This window comes from Acomys minous (genome assembly GCF_964271855.1).
Source record: "Acomys minous genome assembly, chromosome: 11".
Classification (NCBI taxonomy): Eukaryota; Metazoa; Chordata; class Mammalia; order Rodentia; family Muridae; genus Acomys; species Acomys minous.
Window position 1 is genome coordinate 58046990 of NC_140492.1, and position 18981 is coordinate 58065970.

General features: G+C 43.0%; 1 protein-coding gene across 2 annotated transcripts in view; it reads right to left on the reverse strand.

Moving 5' to 3' along the window:
• Window positions 1-18981, reverse strand: part of SLC12A8 (solute carrier family 12 member 8) — a 145706-nt gene that overhangs the window by 7967 nt on the left and 118758 nt on the right. For both annotated transcript variants that reach the window (XM_084802149.1, XM_084802150.1), the window contains 2 exons: window positions 7999-8096; window positions 5694-5811 (listed from right to left, as the gene is read on the reverse strand). In XM_084802149.1, coding sequence (XP_084658275.1) covers window positions 5694-5811; window positions 7999-8096 — 216 coding nt within the window. The remainder of the gene's footprint in view (window positions 1-5693; window positions 5812-7998; window positions 8097-18981) is intronic.

Below are 18981 nucleotides of genomic sequence, written 5' to 3' on the forward strand. Positions count from 1 at the left end.
CTATTGTTATATATTATAATTTATATTATACTATATTACATACAATATTATCACTGTAGGGAAACATAGAAGCAGGCAAGCAGGGTGTCTGGAGCAGCTAGCTGAGAGCTCACATCTTAAACCACAACAGGAAGCCAAGAACTCAAATTGGGACCAGCATGCAGCTTTAAAATTCTTGTGTGACTTTAGAAACCTCAAAGCTCATGTCTAGTGTTATTCTTCCCCCAGCAAGGCCACACTTCCTAACCCCAACCTAAACAGAACTGCCAACCGGGACCAAGTATTCAAATGCCCAGACTATGAGGGATGGCTCTTTCAAACCACCATAATGTTGTCATAGTAAGGTATATATATATATATAATGCCCCACCCCCATCCCACCAAGACAGGATTTTGTTACAGTCCAGGCTAGCCTTGGATTTAACCATCTTCCTTTTTGTACATCGTATGTGCTAGGATTACAAGCACACACTGCCATCTTAGCACAAATTATGCATAACTTTGGAAAAATTAATCATACTTTTTTTTTTTTTAGAAAATATCCCTCAGCCAGGCAGTGGTGATGCACGCCTTTAATCCAGCACTCAGGAGGCAGAGGCAGGTGGATCTCTGTATTTTTCAGGCCACCCTGGTCTACAAAGTGAGTTCCAGGACAACCAAGGCTACACAGAGAACCCCTGTTTTGGAGAACCAGAAACAAAAATCCCTCAATTACATGAATAGATTATCATTAAATTGACTAGTATTTTAAGAGGCCTATGTTAAAATGTTATCTTAGTATCCTGTAATGAAACAGAACAAACAGTATAGACCTGCCATAGTATACATAATTGCAGGGAAGAGACTTAAAATATTAAGATAATCAATATATATTCTATAAGATGCTATTAACTGACCTTATTTATATATGATCATCTAAATTCCAAGTCATCTAAATTATAGATAGACACTGGCCTGAAATTTTATTTCATACTCTACTATGATTAGATTTCTGGGAAATATTTACATTTCCTAAGATGATATCGTCATTATGCTAATCAAAATATATCCTACCTATAAAATTAGATGATCTAGGCCCATTTCTTAGCAAGTCTGTCTTCCTAAGGCATTACTTTTAGTACATGTCTTCACTTTAAATATCTAAAGCACTTTTCTGTAAAAATACATATACCTAGTTATTGTAAATGTGAAGAACTTTTTATTTAGGACTTGGTATTAATTATTTTTTTTTCTTTTGAGATATGGTCTTACTGTGTAGCTCTAGCTGGCCTAGAACTCACTATGTAGACTAGGCTGGCCCTGAACTCACAACAGTCTAGCTCTGTCTCCTAGGTGTTGGGATTGAAGATACATACCACCACACCTGGTGATATTAATTGCTTTATTTTAAATTGGAGCATTATAGAGTTTTCTGGAGTGTGCAAACTCATGTGCATGTGTGCGTGTCTGTGTGTGTGTGTGTGCACGTACACTCGTGGATTGCTAGGATTGAACCCAGGACAGTACCTTGGGCATAGTATACAAGCACTCTAGCCCTCTCACACACCTTTTAAAAAATATTTCTTCTTTCAACAATATCTATTTGTGTGGGTATGCTCACATGAGTTCAGGAAAGAAGAGGACATTGGGTCCCCTGGCTCTGGAGTTGTAGGAAGTTGTGAACTGCACCATGTAGGTGCTTGGAAATGAACGTGGACCCTCTGCAAACTTGGAAGGTGCTTTTTTGTTTTGTTTGTTTGTTTGTTTTTCGAGACAGGGTTTCTCTGTGTAGTCTTGGCTATCTTGGACTCACTTTGTAGATCAGGCTGGCCTCGAACTCAGAGATCCACCTGCCTCTGCCTCCCGAGTGCTGGGATTAAAGTTGTGCGCCATCACGCCTGGCCAGCGTATCTTTATTTTAAAAAATAACATTTTACTAATTATTTGAGAATTTCATACAATGAATTCTGGTCATATTCACTGTTCTCTCTCAATTCCTTCCAGATCCACCCCATCTCCCTACCCACCAGGCTTCCGCTTTCTTCTTTAAACACACTGAGTCCAACTTGTATTGCCCAGAATTATTGAGAATGGAGACCACCCTGGAGTGTGGTCAACTGACTAAAAGTCACACCACTAAAGAATATGGACTCTGGGTTGGGTACGGTGGTGTATGCCCTTGATTCCAAAATCTGGGAGGCAGAGGCAGGCATGTCTCCATGAATTCAAGGCCCTCCTGTCTATGTATTGTGAGTTCCAGGTCAGCAGGTCTTTTATCAAAAGAAAAATTAAAATTTATTTTCCCTTTCCCAGTAGCTTTCAAATGCCAATAGCTCATCTAGTGGTGGGGTTTTGTTCCTACGTCCCTCTGTCCATAGTGGGAGTTTGTCTGGCTTGAGTTTGCACCAAGTCTTGTGCAGACCATCACAATCACTGCGAGTGCGTTCATTGCAACTATGTGGTTGCTGGGAATTGAACTCAGGACCTTTGGAAGAGCAAGCAGTGTTCTTTAACCTCTGAGCCATCTCTCTAGCCCCTTTACTAGTTTCTTAATCTCCATAGGTATTCCAAATGAATCATACATATCCTAAGCTAACATCTACATATAAGGGAAAACACACAACGTTTGTCTTTGTTAGTCTTGAGTTACCTCACTTATGGTGAGTGCAGTTCCATTCACTTACCTGTGCATCCCATAATTCATCTTTAATAGCTGACTAATATTCCATTGTGTAAATTTACAATAGCCAGGAAGTGGAATCAGCCTAGATGTACATCAGCTGATGAACGGGTAATGAAAATGTGGTACATTTACACAGTGGAGTACTACTCTGCTGTTAATGCATCTTTAAAATTGCTTTATTATAAAGGAAAAGTATTAATTATGTGCTATGGTTTAATGTGTCTCACAAAGTTTATGTGGGGGAACATAATCTCTAATGTTAGTGCTGAAAGGCAGGATCCTTAGGTGGCTCAGCCATGGTGGCTCTGTTCTCATATCTTCAGTGGTGCACTGCCCTGGGAGTGGGCAAATTATCTAAGAGTGGGTCCCTGATACTGCCCAGGGAGTGGGCCCTCCAATGACATGAACTCTTTTATTCCTGGTTTCCATCACTTATATCTGACCAGTCTGGCCAGAAGTCTGTTCATCTTACTGATCTTCAGCCATGATCATTTGTTTCACTGGTGTGGCAGTTTGAATGACAATGTCCTCCATATGCGCAGTGTTTGGACCCTTGGTCTCTAGCTGGTGGCACTCTTTGGGGAAGTTTAGGAAACGTGGCCTCGCTGGAGGGGGCATGTCACTAGGGGTCCCCTCCATTCTTGGTACTCTTTCTGCTTTGTGCTTGCTGTTCAAGACGTGAGCTCTCAGCATTCGGCTCCTGCCTCCATGCTTGCTGCCTGCTGCCATCATGGACTCTTATCCCTGGGGAACCATAGGCCCAAATAAACCCTTACTCTGTAAATCGTCTTGGTCGTGGTGTTTTTCACAGAAGCAGAAAAGTAATGAATACAGTCAGTATTCTCATTTTTTTTCTTGTTTTGTACCTATCTTATTTCTACTATGATACTTAACATGTCCTTGTCCCACCCCACCCCCATCCCCCACTGCCACTTTGGATTTAATTTTCCCTTCTTCTTCTTCTTCTTCTTCTTCTTCTTCTTCTTCTTCTTCTTCTTCTTCTTCTTCTTTTTCTTTTAATTTTTTAAGTTCAAAACTCAAGTCTGAGCTCACTACTTTGAGAACGTTCTTCTTTGATGATATATGCACCAGTTGCTATGAATTTGTTAGCTATACCTTACAGTTTTGATATGCTGCAGTTTTGGTTTCATTCAGCTCAAATGTAATTTGAGTTCAATTCTGTTTTATTTTTTGAAACTTCTGCTAGTTTCTATAGTTTACTCACTGTTCTTAGTTATTTAACATTCTTTAGTTTCTAAATATTTGGAGGTTCCCCCCCCCCCGTTATCTCCCTGTTATTTATTTCTAATTAGTTTCCCCTTCAGAGAAATATTTTATTCAGTTGACCTGAATAATTTTGAATTCACCAAATCTTTATGTCCTATATTATCCCTGTGTTCCCTATTACTGAAAAGAATGTGAATTTTGCTGTTTATAGGGAGAATGCTCTATGAACATTAGGACAAGCTGGTAGACAGTATTACTCAAGTCTTCTAAGGCCTTAATTCCTACATGTGTCAATTATTGGGAGGCAGATGTTGAAATCTATGTGGCCATGAACTTTTCTATTCCCCCACCCTCATTCTGTAAAAGATTCTTTTTCATGTATTCCAAAGCTCTGGGTTGTTTTATTTTGTTCGTTTTGTTGTTGTTGTTGTTGTTTTGTTTTGTTTTTGAGTCACAGTTTCTCTATTTAGCTTTGTCTGTCCTGGAACTCACTTTGTAGACCATGTTGGCCTCAAACTCACAGAGATCCTCCTGCCTCTGCCTCCCAAGTGCTGGGATAAAAAGGTGTGTGCCATTACCACCTGGCTAATGCTCTGTTTTTTAAGGGTTATGAAAGTTAAGGTTTACTATGTTTTCTTCATCCTTTCCCCCTTCATCTTTATCAAGTGATCCTCTTGATCACTAGCAATAACCTTCTTCTGAAACTAATCTAATATTAATGCAATTGCTCCAGCTGCCTTTTGATTGGACTTAGCCTCATATATGTTTTCACATCCTTTTTATTTTAACCTATTTGTGTGTTTTTTATTTAAGACAGATTTCTTTAGCTGTCTTTTTTAGGTGTCTTCTTTAGGTGTCTTTTAGCACCTTTTTAAGAGTTGGATCTCCAGGACTGCAAAAATAAATTCACCCATTAAAAGAAGTTTCTTGTAGGCAGCATATAGTTGGGTCACACTTTTTTATTCAATTTCTACTTAGTTGAGGGTGTTTAGACTATCTAAATATACTGTAATAATCAATATAGGTAGGCTTTTAAAAAATCACTGTTGTTCTTTGTTTAACTCAGGCTGGCATTGAACCTGCCTGCCATCTTCCCACTTTCGTTGTCCATGACCTCATGTGCACATATCATGTCTTTGTTTAATTATTATCAATAAATTTTCTTTTTTACACTTATTTTTGCTTTTTGATGTACTTTACATTTTAAAATCATATTTACTCATTTCTATGTACACACACACACACACACACACACACACACACACACACACACACAAACTGTACCTCTGTGGAGGTCAAGGATAATTTGCAGGAGTCAGTTTTACCTTTCTACCATGTGAGTCTTGGGGATCAAACTCAGGTTGACAGGCTTTGCAGCAAGTACCTTTACCCACTGGGCCATCTCTTCAACTCTTAATATGTTGTTTTATTTTTCTCACTCAGTTTTTACCTCTGTTGATTTGCTAGGTATAACTCTTCACTATATTATACAGTGGTTGGTTTAGGGTTTATGTTATACATCTTAAACTTAACTCGCTCTGTTTTCAAATGATATTCAAAGCTTAGGAAACGTATAATATTATGCTACATCGGTATACTTTATTTCAACATATTTTATCCTTCTTGGCTCTTTTACCACTGTGGTCATCTATTTTAGTTCTATAGGTCTTATAAATCTCAAATGAATTGATAGTGTATTTCATTTATAATTATTCATGTCAATGGCATATTTCTTAACACACAATTCTTCACTGAAAGCTAGGAAAAACAAAGGAAATGCTAGCACAATGATTCAGCCACTTACCAAGGTAAAGACCTGGACTGGCCTGGCCAATGTAGAAATACACAATGGCAGCAACACCCATGCTAAACAGGGTATAGGCCCACTGGATCACAAACATGATGAGAAGGGAGGCAATAGCCTGCAGAAATGCACAGGAAGAGCAAGTCATCTTGACGTTTTGTACAGGGTAATAAAAACACAAGGCACAAGGCTAGAACCTTAGAAGACACTGGCCTCTTATCAACTTCTGACCTCTGTAAAGTCTGATTAAAGCTTACTTATAATAAAATCTTACTGGGGTAGTGTACTGGTAGGTTTCTTTTCTTTCTTTCTTTCTTTCTTTTCTTTTTTTTTCCTCCAACTTGCACTAGGGTCATCTGGAAATATGGAACCTGGTTGATAAAACGCCCCCTCCATCAGATTGGCCTTTATGCATTTTTTCTTTTTTTTTATATTTTATTAATTTATTCATATTACATCTCAATTGTTATCCCATCCTTTGTATCCTCCTACTCCTTCTTCCCTCCCGCTGGGGACCTCCTCCCCCTGTATATGCTCATAGGGTATCAAGTCTTTTTTTTTTCAATTACTGGTCTAGGGTTCCTGGGTTGTATAGGCTAGTAAGAAGCTTCCGTCCACGGCCTCTGCGTCAACTCCTGCATCGAGGTTCCTGCCTTGAGGTCCTGTCCTGATTTCTTTTCATGATAGACTGGAAGCTATAAGATAAAAATAAAGCTCTTCCTCTCCAAAGTTATATTTATCCAGTGTTTATTACAGCCATAGGAAGCAAAACTAAGGCAGCTGGTTAGTGTTGGCTGTTAACTTGACAGGATATGGAATTACGCAGGAGGCAAGCCTCTAGTCATGTCTGTGAGGAATTTATTTAGATTAGGTTAGGCCCTGGGCATGGCTGTGAGAGATTATTTTGATTAGGCTTACTGAGGTGTGAAGACCTAATGTAAAGGACGGTGACATCATCCCCTGGGCTTGAGTGTTCGATTGCGTGAGAAGGAGGAAGCCCGCTGAGCACAGGCATTCATCTTCCTCTGCTCTCAGACTGTGTGTGCAGTGTGATTAGCTACTTCAGGCTCCTGCTGCAAAGAGTCCCCGTCATGATGGATTGCACCATCAAACAATTAGCCAAAATAAGCCCCCTTTTCTCTTAAGTTGCCTTTGTTAGAGTAGCAAGACACCTAACAATTAGAGAGATAGTACCAGAAGTGGGGATGTTGCTGTGATGAACCTGACCACATGGTGCTTAGCACTTTGGGAACTGGGGACTTTCGAAGGGAACTGAACATCTTGCACTATGAAATGGCTGTGAGCATGAAGACAAAAGGTGGAAAGTTATAGCTTAAGTTTTTTTAATAGCTTAAAATTTTTAATGGCTTGTTTGTTAAACTGACAAAGCGGTGGGATTGTGATGGTTTGTGTCAAATGTCAATCTTACAGTCAGGATCTAGAACCCTCATTCTGGATTCTGGAACAACAACAACAAAAAATCAACCATGCAAGCAAGTTTTTAGGGAAATCCCCTTTGAAAATGACGCCTTAATCAATCCCACCAACAAACAGACACTCTGTCTTAGCTACTTTTCCTGTTGCTGTGATAAACTAGTCTGACAAAATCAGCTTAAGGAAGAAAGAGTTTATTTCAGCTCACAGTTAGATGCTCACAGTCAGAGTCCTTCGTGACTATGTGGGGGAGTCACAACAGTGGGAAACTGAGGCAGCCAGTCATAATGCATCCACAGTTTAGAGCAGAGAGGGAAGGATGCTTCTGTAGCTTACTTTCTCCTTTTCATACAGTCCAAGATCCCAGCCCATTCTAGACTTTACCAAGTTGACATTTGAGATTAACTATCATACTGTTCTGGTGTCCCATTTCTCCCTATAATCAACAAATTAGCATGAAATTAGTAACCGAGGGGTTATCAGATATGATTATGTAAATAGTAGATAACTGATTAAGATGAGTGGTTAAGTAAACATAAACTTATCATAGCAGATTCACCTTAACTCTAATAAAGTAAGCTATTTAATCATGCTAATGTTAATTAACACTTTTCCTTCCCTCAAAACTCTCACTGTCTCTCTGTCTCTCTGTCTCTCTCTCTGTTTCTCTCTCTCTCTTTCTGTCTCTCTCTCCCTTTCTGTTTCTCTGTTTCTGTCTCTGTCTCTCTGTCTCTCTCTGTTTCTGGGTCTCTGTCTCTGTCTCTGTCTCTGTCTCTCTCTCTCTCTCTCTCTCTCTCTCTCTCTCTCACACACACACACACACGTTCACCTGAGTTCTTAAGGACACTGAGATCAAGATGGAAGTACTCACCCCTAACAGGGACACCCAGGGGTTACACATGCGAGTATAGAAAGCACTTGGTCTCCTCTGGACCTCTTGCTCCTGAAGTCTGCATTTCGGAAAGAAATCTTAAAAAAAAAAAAAAAAAAAAAAAGAGTTATCCAAATCCTTCAGTACAACTTACTACCAAAACCACTCTATTTTCATAAGCAAATGCCTACAAGCCCCTGTCTCCTGATGCTGCAAATCAGCCTAGAGCTAGCTCCTAGTACTTTCTCACAGAGAAGGAAGGACAAAGGACTGTCATGGCCTCACTCTTGACAGAACCTTCCATAGCTAGCTGCTCAGGAAGTGTGTCAACTCCTTAACTCTTTACTTTCCAGCATCAGACTCCTTGGGCCACAGCACCTTGAGCGCAGCAGCTCCTTTCCCAGCCCTTCTTTGCCGCACATCCTGATCCTGTCTTACCGGCTCTCTTCTTTCTTGGGCTGCTTCTGATGGGCCGGCAGGTCTCTGGAATCCTGCTGGGATCCACTTTGCACAGATCCCTTATCTCTCTGCCTGTTATCTACTCCTGGGGCCATAGCCCACATCACTGCCTCACAACCGCTCTTCCCTGCCACACACACCCCTAACCCCTCATACTCGGTCACGTCTCCTTTGTCCCATCTCCTTTCTTTCACAGAGCCTGCCATCATTTGCATCTGTATTCTTATCTACTTATTTATATGTCTCGATGTCCCCCTGGAGTACATGCATCTTGGGGACAGGATCCATGTTGGTCTTGAGGCTGGGGTTTACAGCTGGCAACCGCTATGCACTTCGGGGTCAGCTTTCATCTCTGGACCCCGTGCCTTTTAGAACTAGGCCCCCTGGACAGCTGTGGTGGTGGAATCTGTAATCTCAGCACCCAAAAAGGTCAAGGCAAAAGGATCACAAATTCTAGGCCAGCCCGGACTATATACAAAGGGTCTATGTCTTAAAATCAAAAAGCAAAGCAAACTAAACCAAAACAGCCAACCCCTCTGAAGTGCGCCAGATTAACCACGCCACTTTACATCCAGTCTGTTATGACTGCAACATGAAAAGTCCCCACAGGCTCACGTGCAAGGGGCTCACTTGCCTGCTGGTGGGTTTTTTTCAGGGAAAGCAAATTGGGCCACGAGAGCTATGATGTCATAAGTGGATTAACCACTGATGGGTTTATGACTTGATTATTAGGAGGTAGGAGAACCATTAGAACTGGGTCTTGGTTGGAGGAAGGGGGTCACTTGGGTTAGGGGTGCTGCCTCTGAGGGTGTATGCTCCCCTGTCCCTTCTTGTCTTTCTCTCACTGCTTTCTCTCCTTATGAGGGGAATGCCCTGGACTACACGCTCGTGCCACCATGACACTCTGCAACACCACGGGCCCAGGAGCAACACAACCAACAGGGATAGATCGAAGCTCAGGGATTTGTAACAGTAACAGGAAGTCTGACAGTTTGCCCTTTGTCGCTGTAGTCTTTTACCATCTTCCTGCTTATCTCTTGCCCTTCTCTGAGTAAAGATTTCAGCCTGAAGTTTGCCATCTTCCTCTCTTAGATCTCCACTATTGGTCTTGGTAACCTATATATACAAACACACTTAATTCCTTGAATGAGCCACTCCAGCAATCTTTTCTTTCTTCACTCACTTCAATTTCTCCTTCCTTAGCCACACTTGAGGGTCACCATCATAAGCTTTATATATATTTATATATATTTATAAAAATACAAATATATAATATATAAATATTTATACATATATAGCATATAAATATATAATATATAAATTATATACATATACTTTGTATCATATTTTTTTCTTTCTTTAGTTCATTTGTCCTGCCATCCCTCACTCCCGGTCCATAGAGAAACCCTGGAATATTTCTGCTTCCCATTTTCTGCTTCCTGTTTTCACTACCACCTTACCTAGCCCAGGAGCTGCTATAGTTTGGACTTTTAGTGCTCAACATGGGATTCCCTCCCCCGATAGGATAGTAGAGCTTCGAGGAGGTGGAGTCTAGTGCAAGATCTTTTGGTCTCTGAGACACCTTCTTGAAAGGAGCCCTTTGCTTCCTCCTTTTTCTCTTTTGTGGCCCGGTCATGATGTGAGTGGTTCTGTTCCACCACGTACTCCTGCCATGAAGTGACACAGGTGTCCAACCAAGGGGCTGATTGTGAACGAAAACCTCCCAAACTGTCAGCCAAAAGGAGCCTTTTCTCCTTCTAAGTTTGCTGTGTCGGGTGTTGGAGTAAGGCAAAGGTGACTAACGTGGGTTCCACGGTCTAGGAACTGCCAGCGCTCCCTAGCACACATCTGCTTCCGTATTAGCTTTCCCAGAGATCTTGTATCCAGCCAGCTCACTCTCCTAAGTGCTGAAATAGCAAACAGAACTTCCATATCCTCTGATCACCATCTCTTCAGGCCACCTGTGTCTGTACTCGCTGCTTCACCGCCCCCCTGAACAGCGCATGCTCAGTCAGACACATCCCTCCAATCGCCGTCGTCCAGCGCTTTTGGTCTGCTCAGAACTTTGTTCTCACATGATCAATTTACCGATCCCCTACTGAACCAGTCCCATTACATACAAATACAATGCCATTTCTCTCACCTACACAAATATGTCTAGGTTACTTGTTAGCTACTGCCTTGCTTCTTTGTTTCTCCTACAGCAAACCTCCTTTACAATTTTATCTATTCAGTATCTGTGGTGGTTTGAATAGGTGTGGCCCCCATAGACTCATGTGTTCAAACGCTTGGCCCCTGGGGAGATGCACTATTAGGAGGTGTGGCCTTGTTGGAGGAGGTGTGTGTGTGTGTGTGTGTGTGTGTGTGTGTGTGTGTGTGTGTGTCACTGTGGGGGGTAGGCTTTGAGGTCTTCTGTGCTCAAGCTCCACATGTGGAATCCAGTCTCTTCCTCGATGCCTGTGGATCAAGATGTAGAACTCTCAGTTCCTTCAGCACCACGTCTGCCGGCGTGCTGCCATGTTTCCCGCCATGATGATAATGGACTAAACCCCTGAAACTATAAGCCAGCCCCAATTAAATGTTTTCCTTTGTAAGAGTGGCCTTGGTCACGCTCTCTTTTCACAGCAATAAAACACATACTAAAACAGTATCTACAGCCCATTATTTTTTTTTTCAATCTACTGTTTTGTTTTGTTTGTTTTGGTTTTGTTTTTTGGTTTTTTTTTTTTAAGACAGGGTTTCTCTGTGTAGCCCTGGCTGTCCTGGACTCATTTTGTAGACCAGGCTGGCCTCGAACTCACAGTGATCTACCTGCCTCTGCCTCCCAAGAGCTGGGATTAAAGGTGTGTGCCACCAGTCCCAGCGCACCCACTCTTTGTTTTTGAGGCAGGGGCTTGCTGTGTAGCCAGGATGGCCTCAAACTTGCAATCCTCCTGTCTCAGCTTCCAAGCACCAAGATTAGAAGTGAGTATCATCACACCTGCCTTCACTGATCCACTCCAGAGATGCCTGATCCCACTAAGGACTCTTGCTATGCTTGCCAATGATCTGAATGTAACTCAAGTCCTTTTCACCCTGTTTGACTCATTAGATGTCCTTGAAATGCTTTCTTCTCCCGTGTACCCCACCTTCCTGTTTTCCTCTTCCCTCCTTTTCAGTCTCCTTTGCTCTTTCCTCTCCTCTTTTGAAAACACTGAAGCTCCCTCATGCTCAGTTCTCAGCACCCTTCTTTTTCCTTATGCACCCACTTCTAAGAGAGCACGTCTTGTCCCGTGCTTTAAGTGCTAGGCACACGGTGAGAACTCTGAGTTTGGATCAACTTTTGAACTTAAGTTTCGATATCTAATTGCCTTGTCAATACTTCTCTCTCTGCCCCCGGTAGGCTACTAAGCACCTCAAACTTAGCATGACTAAGCCAGAAATCTATTCTTTCTGAGTCTTTTTTGAAGACCGAGTAAATTATATGATTTCTACAAACAGGTACTATTTATTCTGACCCCTCGTTCTCCATTTCTACCTCCATTCCATCTGAAAACGCAGCTGCTCCCGAATATGCTCATCCCTTGCCACCTCTGTGGCTCCATCTCCTCAGCTCACTGCAGTGGGTCCTGCAGGAGGCATCACAACTATTGTACTGCTAAGCGGTTCTCACAGCTCTTTGGCCATCTGACTAAGATCTCATCAAGAGAGAGCAGCCGTGGAGAATGCCACTTCTGAGCCAAGGTCTTTGGGAGTCCGTGTGCCTTTTCGGTTTTTTTCTCGGCCTGAGAGCGGAGTGCGTAATTCAGCTATGACGTTGGCATGGCAAGGTCCTGGGGGAGGCGGGCTTTGTGCCTTCAGATCTTCAAAGCAGCCCGAGGCCCTGAATCCGTGCCCGGAAGAGAACCTCCCACAGACTTGGAACACCCTTCTCAGATTGTTAATGCAAGAGAAAACTAACCTTCTGTCGTGCTCAAGCCACAGTGCTTTCATTTCAGTAGAGCAGTTTAGCCTCTTTGCCTCCCAACAAGCTCTTTTCTGGTGAATGTGTGTGAGGTGCCATAGCTCCCTCCCTGCCAGGGGTGGTTAGTGTGCACCTTGACAGAGTCTGGACTGTCTAGGAGACAAGTCTCGCTGCATGTGCCTGTCAGAGGTCGTCAGGGTGAGGTTGAGGTGGGAAGGCCCACCCTAAAAGTGGATGGCAGCACTCTTTGAGCTTAAACAACAGACTACTAAAAATGTAAAAGCTAACCGGGAACTAGCACCTGTCACTCTCTGCTTCCTGACTGTGGATGGGTGTGGCCAGCTGCTCTCCCCCAACTCCTGCCACCATGGTGGGTGGACTCTGTCCTTGACCAAAGCCAGAACAAATTCTGTCTCCCATAAGTTGTTCTTGTGGGGGTATTTTTGCCTCAGCAATGAGTAAAGTGACTGACTGATAGCCACTCCAGTCTACATCTCGTTATCTGTTTTTTTTATTCTTTTTTGTTTGTTTTTTTTGTTTTGTTGTTGTTAGTTTTGTTTTGTTTTGTTTTGAGACAGGGTTTCTCTGTGTAATAGCTCTGGCTGTCCTAGAACTCATTCTGTAGACTAGGCTGGCCTTGAACTCACAGAGATGGACCTGCCTCTGCCCCCCAAGTGCTGGGATTAAAGGCCTCTGCCACCACCGCCTGGCTGTTTTTTCACCCTTTATCCTATTTACCACTTACAGTGCAGTGTATGTTTGCTAACCGTGCATCTTCCCCCACAAAAATGAGAGCTCCATGACAACAGAAACCTTCCTGTGTCTGCTTAGCATCTTCTTCCAGCACTCAAAATGGTCCATGGAATGGGGCTGCCCCACACATGTGATTGAACAAAATAAGCCATTTACTCCCCAAAGACATCTTTCATGATCTCAAGACCCATTTGAATTCATTGTGTGCTTACAAGTACTATACTCAGAGTTCTAAACATCTGTATTCGGATGGCAAATAGCCTCTTGTTAACCTCCAGGCACTTAAGAGTTTGTGCAAAACAAGTACTTAGTAAGTCTCCTAATTGTGGATTAAAACAACATCTGTCAAGATTTACCATTGGTTTGAATGGATGGCTCCACTATCCTTTTCCTGTTGAGACACAGTCTAGCTATGAAGGCTGGCTGGCCTGGAATCCTCTTACCACAGCCCCCTGAGTGCTGGGATTCAGGTATGAGCCACTGTGCCTGGCTCCATTATTTTATTTTGTTTTTCTCAAAGAAGGAGTCCTGTTATGGGAGCTATGGCTCGAGGTGTGTAATTTTAACACGCTGTTGCATGAGTCGCTCTTTTCAATCACAGGCTTTAATGGAACACAGTCACCCTTTTGGATTAGAGGAAACAGGATTGGCCAAGGATGCAGACCTCTGCCTCTCTGAGCTTCCTCAGACGTTAGGCTTCTCTCTTTCCCTGCAGTTGGTGCCTTACAACCTCAGTTCCATCATTAGTTCCTGACTCCGGATGGTGGGACTTAGACTTGTCCACTGCCAAAGGTGCTAAGGGCTTATGGGGACTCTGTGACAAGCCAACACAAGGCATCTGTATTGCTCCTGAAGGGAGGATGTGGGCGGGGGGGAGTGTTTGTGTATATGGGGGGAGGGGTAGTACAGGTGGGGTGGGTTTCAAGTACACGAGGACGAGATAATGGTTATTATCCTTTGACAAGTAGACTGCCTTGGTTTGGTTTTGTTCTTTTGAGATAAAGTCTCTCGTGGCCCAGGCTAGCTTTGAACTCATTGATAGGACGAGACTGGTCTTCAACTTGTGATCTTCCTGTCTCTTCCACGCAAGAACCAGGAAGATAGGTATGCACCACACTATCCCACGTTCACCAGCAATGGAAGGGGGCAGTTCACGGAAGGCTTCCCAGTGACTTGGCCCAAGTGTAATAAAACAAGCAGTCCCTCATAGCCCTGCATGGCCAGGTCCTGATGCCCTGCAGGCTTTTTTTTTTCTCTCTCTTGACAGATTTTACTATAAGAAGCAAGTGTTAAGCCGGGCATGGTGGCACACGTCTTTAATCCCAGCACTCAGGAGGCAGAGGCAGGTGGATCGCTTTGAGTTTGAAGCCAGTCTGGTCTACAAAGTGAGTCAAGGACAGCCAAGGCTACACAGAGAAACTCTGCCTCAAAAAAACAATAAATAAATGAACAAACAAATAAAGAAGCAAGTGTTACAAACGTTTGGGGGGGGGGGGAGAAGATAGTTCCTCATATCGGCAATACTAGGGAGCAACAACTAGGAAGGCAGCTATACTTTATCAAGCCAACAATTGAGCCAAGAAAAGCATCATACACGTTAATAACAGCAAAGCAAGAAAAAAGAAAAAAAAGATACAATCTAGTGGGATGTCTGTGACCTTTTATGTTCATGAAGCTCATGCACGTACAGATATTTCAGGCCTTCTGTGAGCTGTGCCTTCCACTGCAGGTGGTCATGGGGACAGTGTGATGTGCACCTTCCATTGCAGGTGGTCATGGGGACAGCGTGATGTGCACCTTCCACTGCAGGTGGTCATGGGAACAGCGTGATGTGCACCTTCCACTGCAGGTGGTCATGGGGACAGCGTGATGTGCACCTTCCACTGCAGGTGGTCATAGGGACAGTGTGATATGCACCTATGTTCCCCGTTCTTGGGAGGGAGAAACCAATTGTGTCCATTTTTTAAGTTACCAAATCTAAGGAATTTCATAGCAATTATTTCAGCTCTCTACTAAGCTATCTCTGAAAATTCCTTCCTTCCCTCCCTTATTTCCTCCTCCTTTTTGTGATTCTGGGGATCAAACCCAGGCCTTGTGGTGACAGGCAAGCGTTCTGCCACTAAAACACACCCCCACTTCCCCTTCCTCAAATACTGAAACATGGAATCGTAAAGGTAAGGATCCTTATCAGCTCAGGACACCCCAAGACCAAGTTCTCAGCACAAAGGAGATTTATTTGCCCCAGAGGGTCAAAGGGCAGGGAATAAGAGACAAAGGCAGGAGACAGAGGACCAGGGAGAAGAAGAAATGAACAAGGGAGAAGAGGAAAGGGTGTTTGTCTTGGGGGAGGGGACAGAGTGGGGACAAAGGACTGACTCCGGATGGAAGGAGACGGTAGGCTAAAGGGGAGACCCCATGATAGGATGAGGTGTTTAATTTTAATTTGGCATGTTAATTAGGTGAGTCAAAGGGGGCTTTTGTGTGCTGGACTTCAATACTTTGATAGCTGGACCTTGGTAGTCAGCCTCAGGAGGAGGAAGTGGACAAATAAGGGACTGGACCTTGGTGGCTGGCTTTAGCAATGCAGTCTAACAGTTTTTAGCAAGGCAGAGGGAAAGGGTTGGAAGGGCAAAGCCTGCCAGAGCCATGTTTGCTGTGTTCAGGCTGGCCAGAGTTGCTTCATTAAGCAGCATATGGAAACCAAAGATTTATGTTGCATGGGATTGCGTTTAAAACACACATGGTATTTTGATCATATTGATATTACACTTCGCTTAGCCACTTTCCAAATGCTGAACATTTATTTCTAATTTGTCATCAATACAAACAATGTCACCATAACAATGGGGAACACATTCTTGGGTTTGCTGTTTGGGTTGGGTTGTTTCCCTGATACACAATTCCCCAAGCGGATTTTTCCAAATCAGGCCAATTATACAATTTTCTAACTCTTGTTACATCTTCAAAGGGACTTTCAGCTATTATGAGTCTTCCTCCGTACAATAAGTGTAAAAGAATGTGTGTGCATGTGTACGCACGTGCGTGTGTGCATGAATGCATGTGTCTGTGTGTGTAAAAGAACTACCTCAGGGCTTCAGAAACTTACCAAATGGGGAAAATAACTGAAAAGCACTTCTTTTTCAAAACCTGCTGGAGTGTAGGGCCTGGAAGCACTCTCATATGCTTAGGAGACCAAGGCAGGAGGATTGCAAATTCAAGGGCAGCATGAACAAGTTAGTCAAACCCTGTCTCAAAATAAAAAGTAAAACCAATGCTGCGGCTGGTGTTCCGTGGTAGAGCGCTTGCCAGGGATACACAGGGCCCTGAGTCCAATCTCAAGTACGAAACAAAATCAGAAAACTTCTGGATATGATCAAGGCAGATTGTGTGCAGGTATGAACTTATCAAAGAATAAATTTAAAAACAAACAAAAAGCTTAGGGTGACGACAGTGATTCTGTGGCCTTCCTGCCAGCCGCAACCTTCTAGAAGGGACAAACAGTTGGATCAGAGAGAAAAGCTAGCTTTGTACGCTAAGCGTAAGGAACCCAGTAGAACAAATGGAGCATTGTCACTCCTTCACTTCACTAGTGTGAGGATGTAGGCGTGGCCAGACAGAACAGTCACCTAGAAAGTCAAGGGAGAGGCTGGAAATGAAAGACCCTGCAAGACCAGGAACTCCTACGTGTCCCTGGATGACAGGGAAGGCCAGAACGTCTGGAAAAATGTAAAAGCCAAGGGAGGCTGGAGACCTGTCCCAGACTCATGATGATGCTCCCATTGCTCTCCACAAGTCCATCTGCAGGTGACAGACGTCTACAGACTGGTAGACACAGGGGCCACCTTCTGGGGGAGGTGGGTAGGCCTCAAAAGACAAAAATCAAAACTAAAACAAAAGCCTCTGAAAGACGTCATCAGCCACACATACTACAGGGGAGATTGATGCCACAGTTTAAATCCAGATATTTTACTTAGACTAACAAAACAAGTACACAAAACTCACAAGAATTTGTCAGAGCCAAGAACCGCTACGCTGTATTATAACATCGTCCAGTTTTCAACTCAAAATTACAAGATATGCAAAGAAATAGGAAACTGTGACCCGTTCTTACAGAAAACAAAAATCAAGAGAAAAAAAAAACAACTGAGTGAGCCTACATGTTAGACTTAACACAGACTTCAGAGGACTCATTCTAAATACATGCAGAGATTTAAAGGAAGATAGAGCACCAATGACTTCGAGGCCATGGTATCCATGGCCTTAAAAATAGGAGCTGTCAGTAGAGAAATTTAAATCAGGAGGAAATAGGATAAACACTTCTAGTTAAAAAGCACAGTAATGGGCTGGGTGGTGCTGGTGGTGCTGGTGGGGCTGGCTCAGGCCTTTAATCCCAGCACTTGGGAGGCAGAGACAGGCGGATCTCTGTGAGTTCGAGGCCAGCCTGGTCTACAAAGAGAGCCCAGGACAGCCGGGGCTACACAGAGAAATTCTGAGCTCCCCCAACAACACGAAAAGTCCAAAAAGAATGAATGAACTTACATTGCTTATAGTAAATTATATCTGATCACCAGACCTGTACCTTTTATTTAGATTGTTAATGACTCAATAGACATGTCTTTGTTTGTCTGAGACAGTATCTTACTGTATCGCCCAAGCTAGCTTGAAATCTCACTATGTAGCCCAGGCTGGCTCTAAACTCCTAGGAACCTTCCTGCCTCAGCTCCCTGCATGCTGGGAGTACAGGTGTGGGCCACCACACACAACCACAAATGTGTTCATTTAATCAGTATCACAGTCTAGCTCACAACAGAAGCCCTCAGCAAGTAGAGTGCATTTTTGTATTGTGCATTTCATTCTATCTTTTTAAATTTATGTGTATGTGTGCACGCATTTATGTGTACCGCAAGCATGCAGGTGCCTGCATAGGCACTGAATCCCCAGAACTGAAGTTGCAGGCAGTTGTGAGCTGCCATGTCGGTGCTGGGAATAGAACCCTGGTCCTCTGAAAGAACAGTGAGTGTTCTTAACCACTGAGCCATCTCTCCAGCACTTTGTATTGTGCTTTTAAAGTCAGACAAACGTGTGCTCAAATTCTGGCCGTCTGACATTCCTAAGTATCCAACTTCTTCAAGCTCCAGTATTATCATCCGTAAAAGGCTAATGCCTGTCTCTGGGCTTAGGGAAGAACCGATTCATATTAAGGATGTACCTCTGTGAAGTTTCATAGGACACACTTGACAGGATCGCTAATTTTAGGTACTGGCGATATATACTTAAGAATAAAACTCTGTTGAGTGGACATGAATGAATCTGGGTACCAGTTTTTTTTCCGATAGACTGTATTCATGCCTCCTGACCTCTCAGCAGAATCTGGAGTCTGACCTTCCTGTTTTTAAAAATAATGTGCTTTAGAAGGTACACTTTTATCAGTTGCATTTGGCAGGGTAATTGCTCCCTTCTGTGACGCTGTATTGCACACACATTTTTTTAATTTCTAGTTAATCAGCTCCTTTTTTCTTTGATGATGATATTCGGAAATCTCTCTCTTGCCCAGCTGGTATAAATAAGGACGCTGTGTGTATATAATGTATAAAATACAGCCCAAGTTATTTTTAATCCATGCTATCAAGAATATTTTATTTTGATTCATTCTTATCACTTGATGGCATTTGGCTTATTAAAGACTGCATTTACTTAACACCTTAACCTTTCTTGCCTGTTTCACTGATCAGTGTTTCAAGTTTGGGGGTCACTTCTGTTCAACTGTTTGTCCACTTAACTAAGCTTTATCAAACGTTTGCTGTACCCCCTGGACTAAGAGGGAGCAT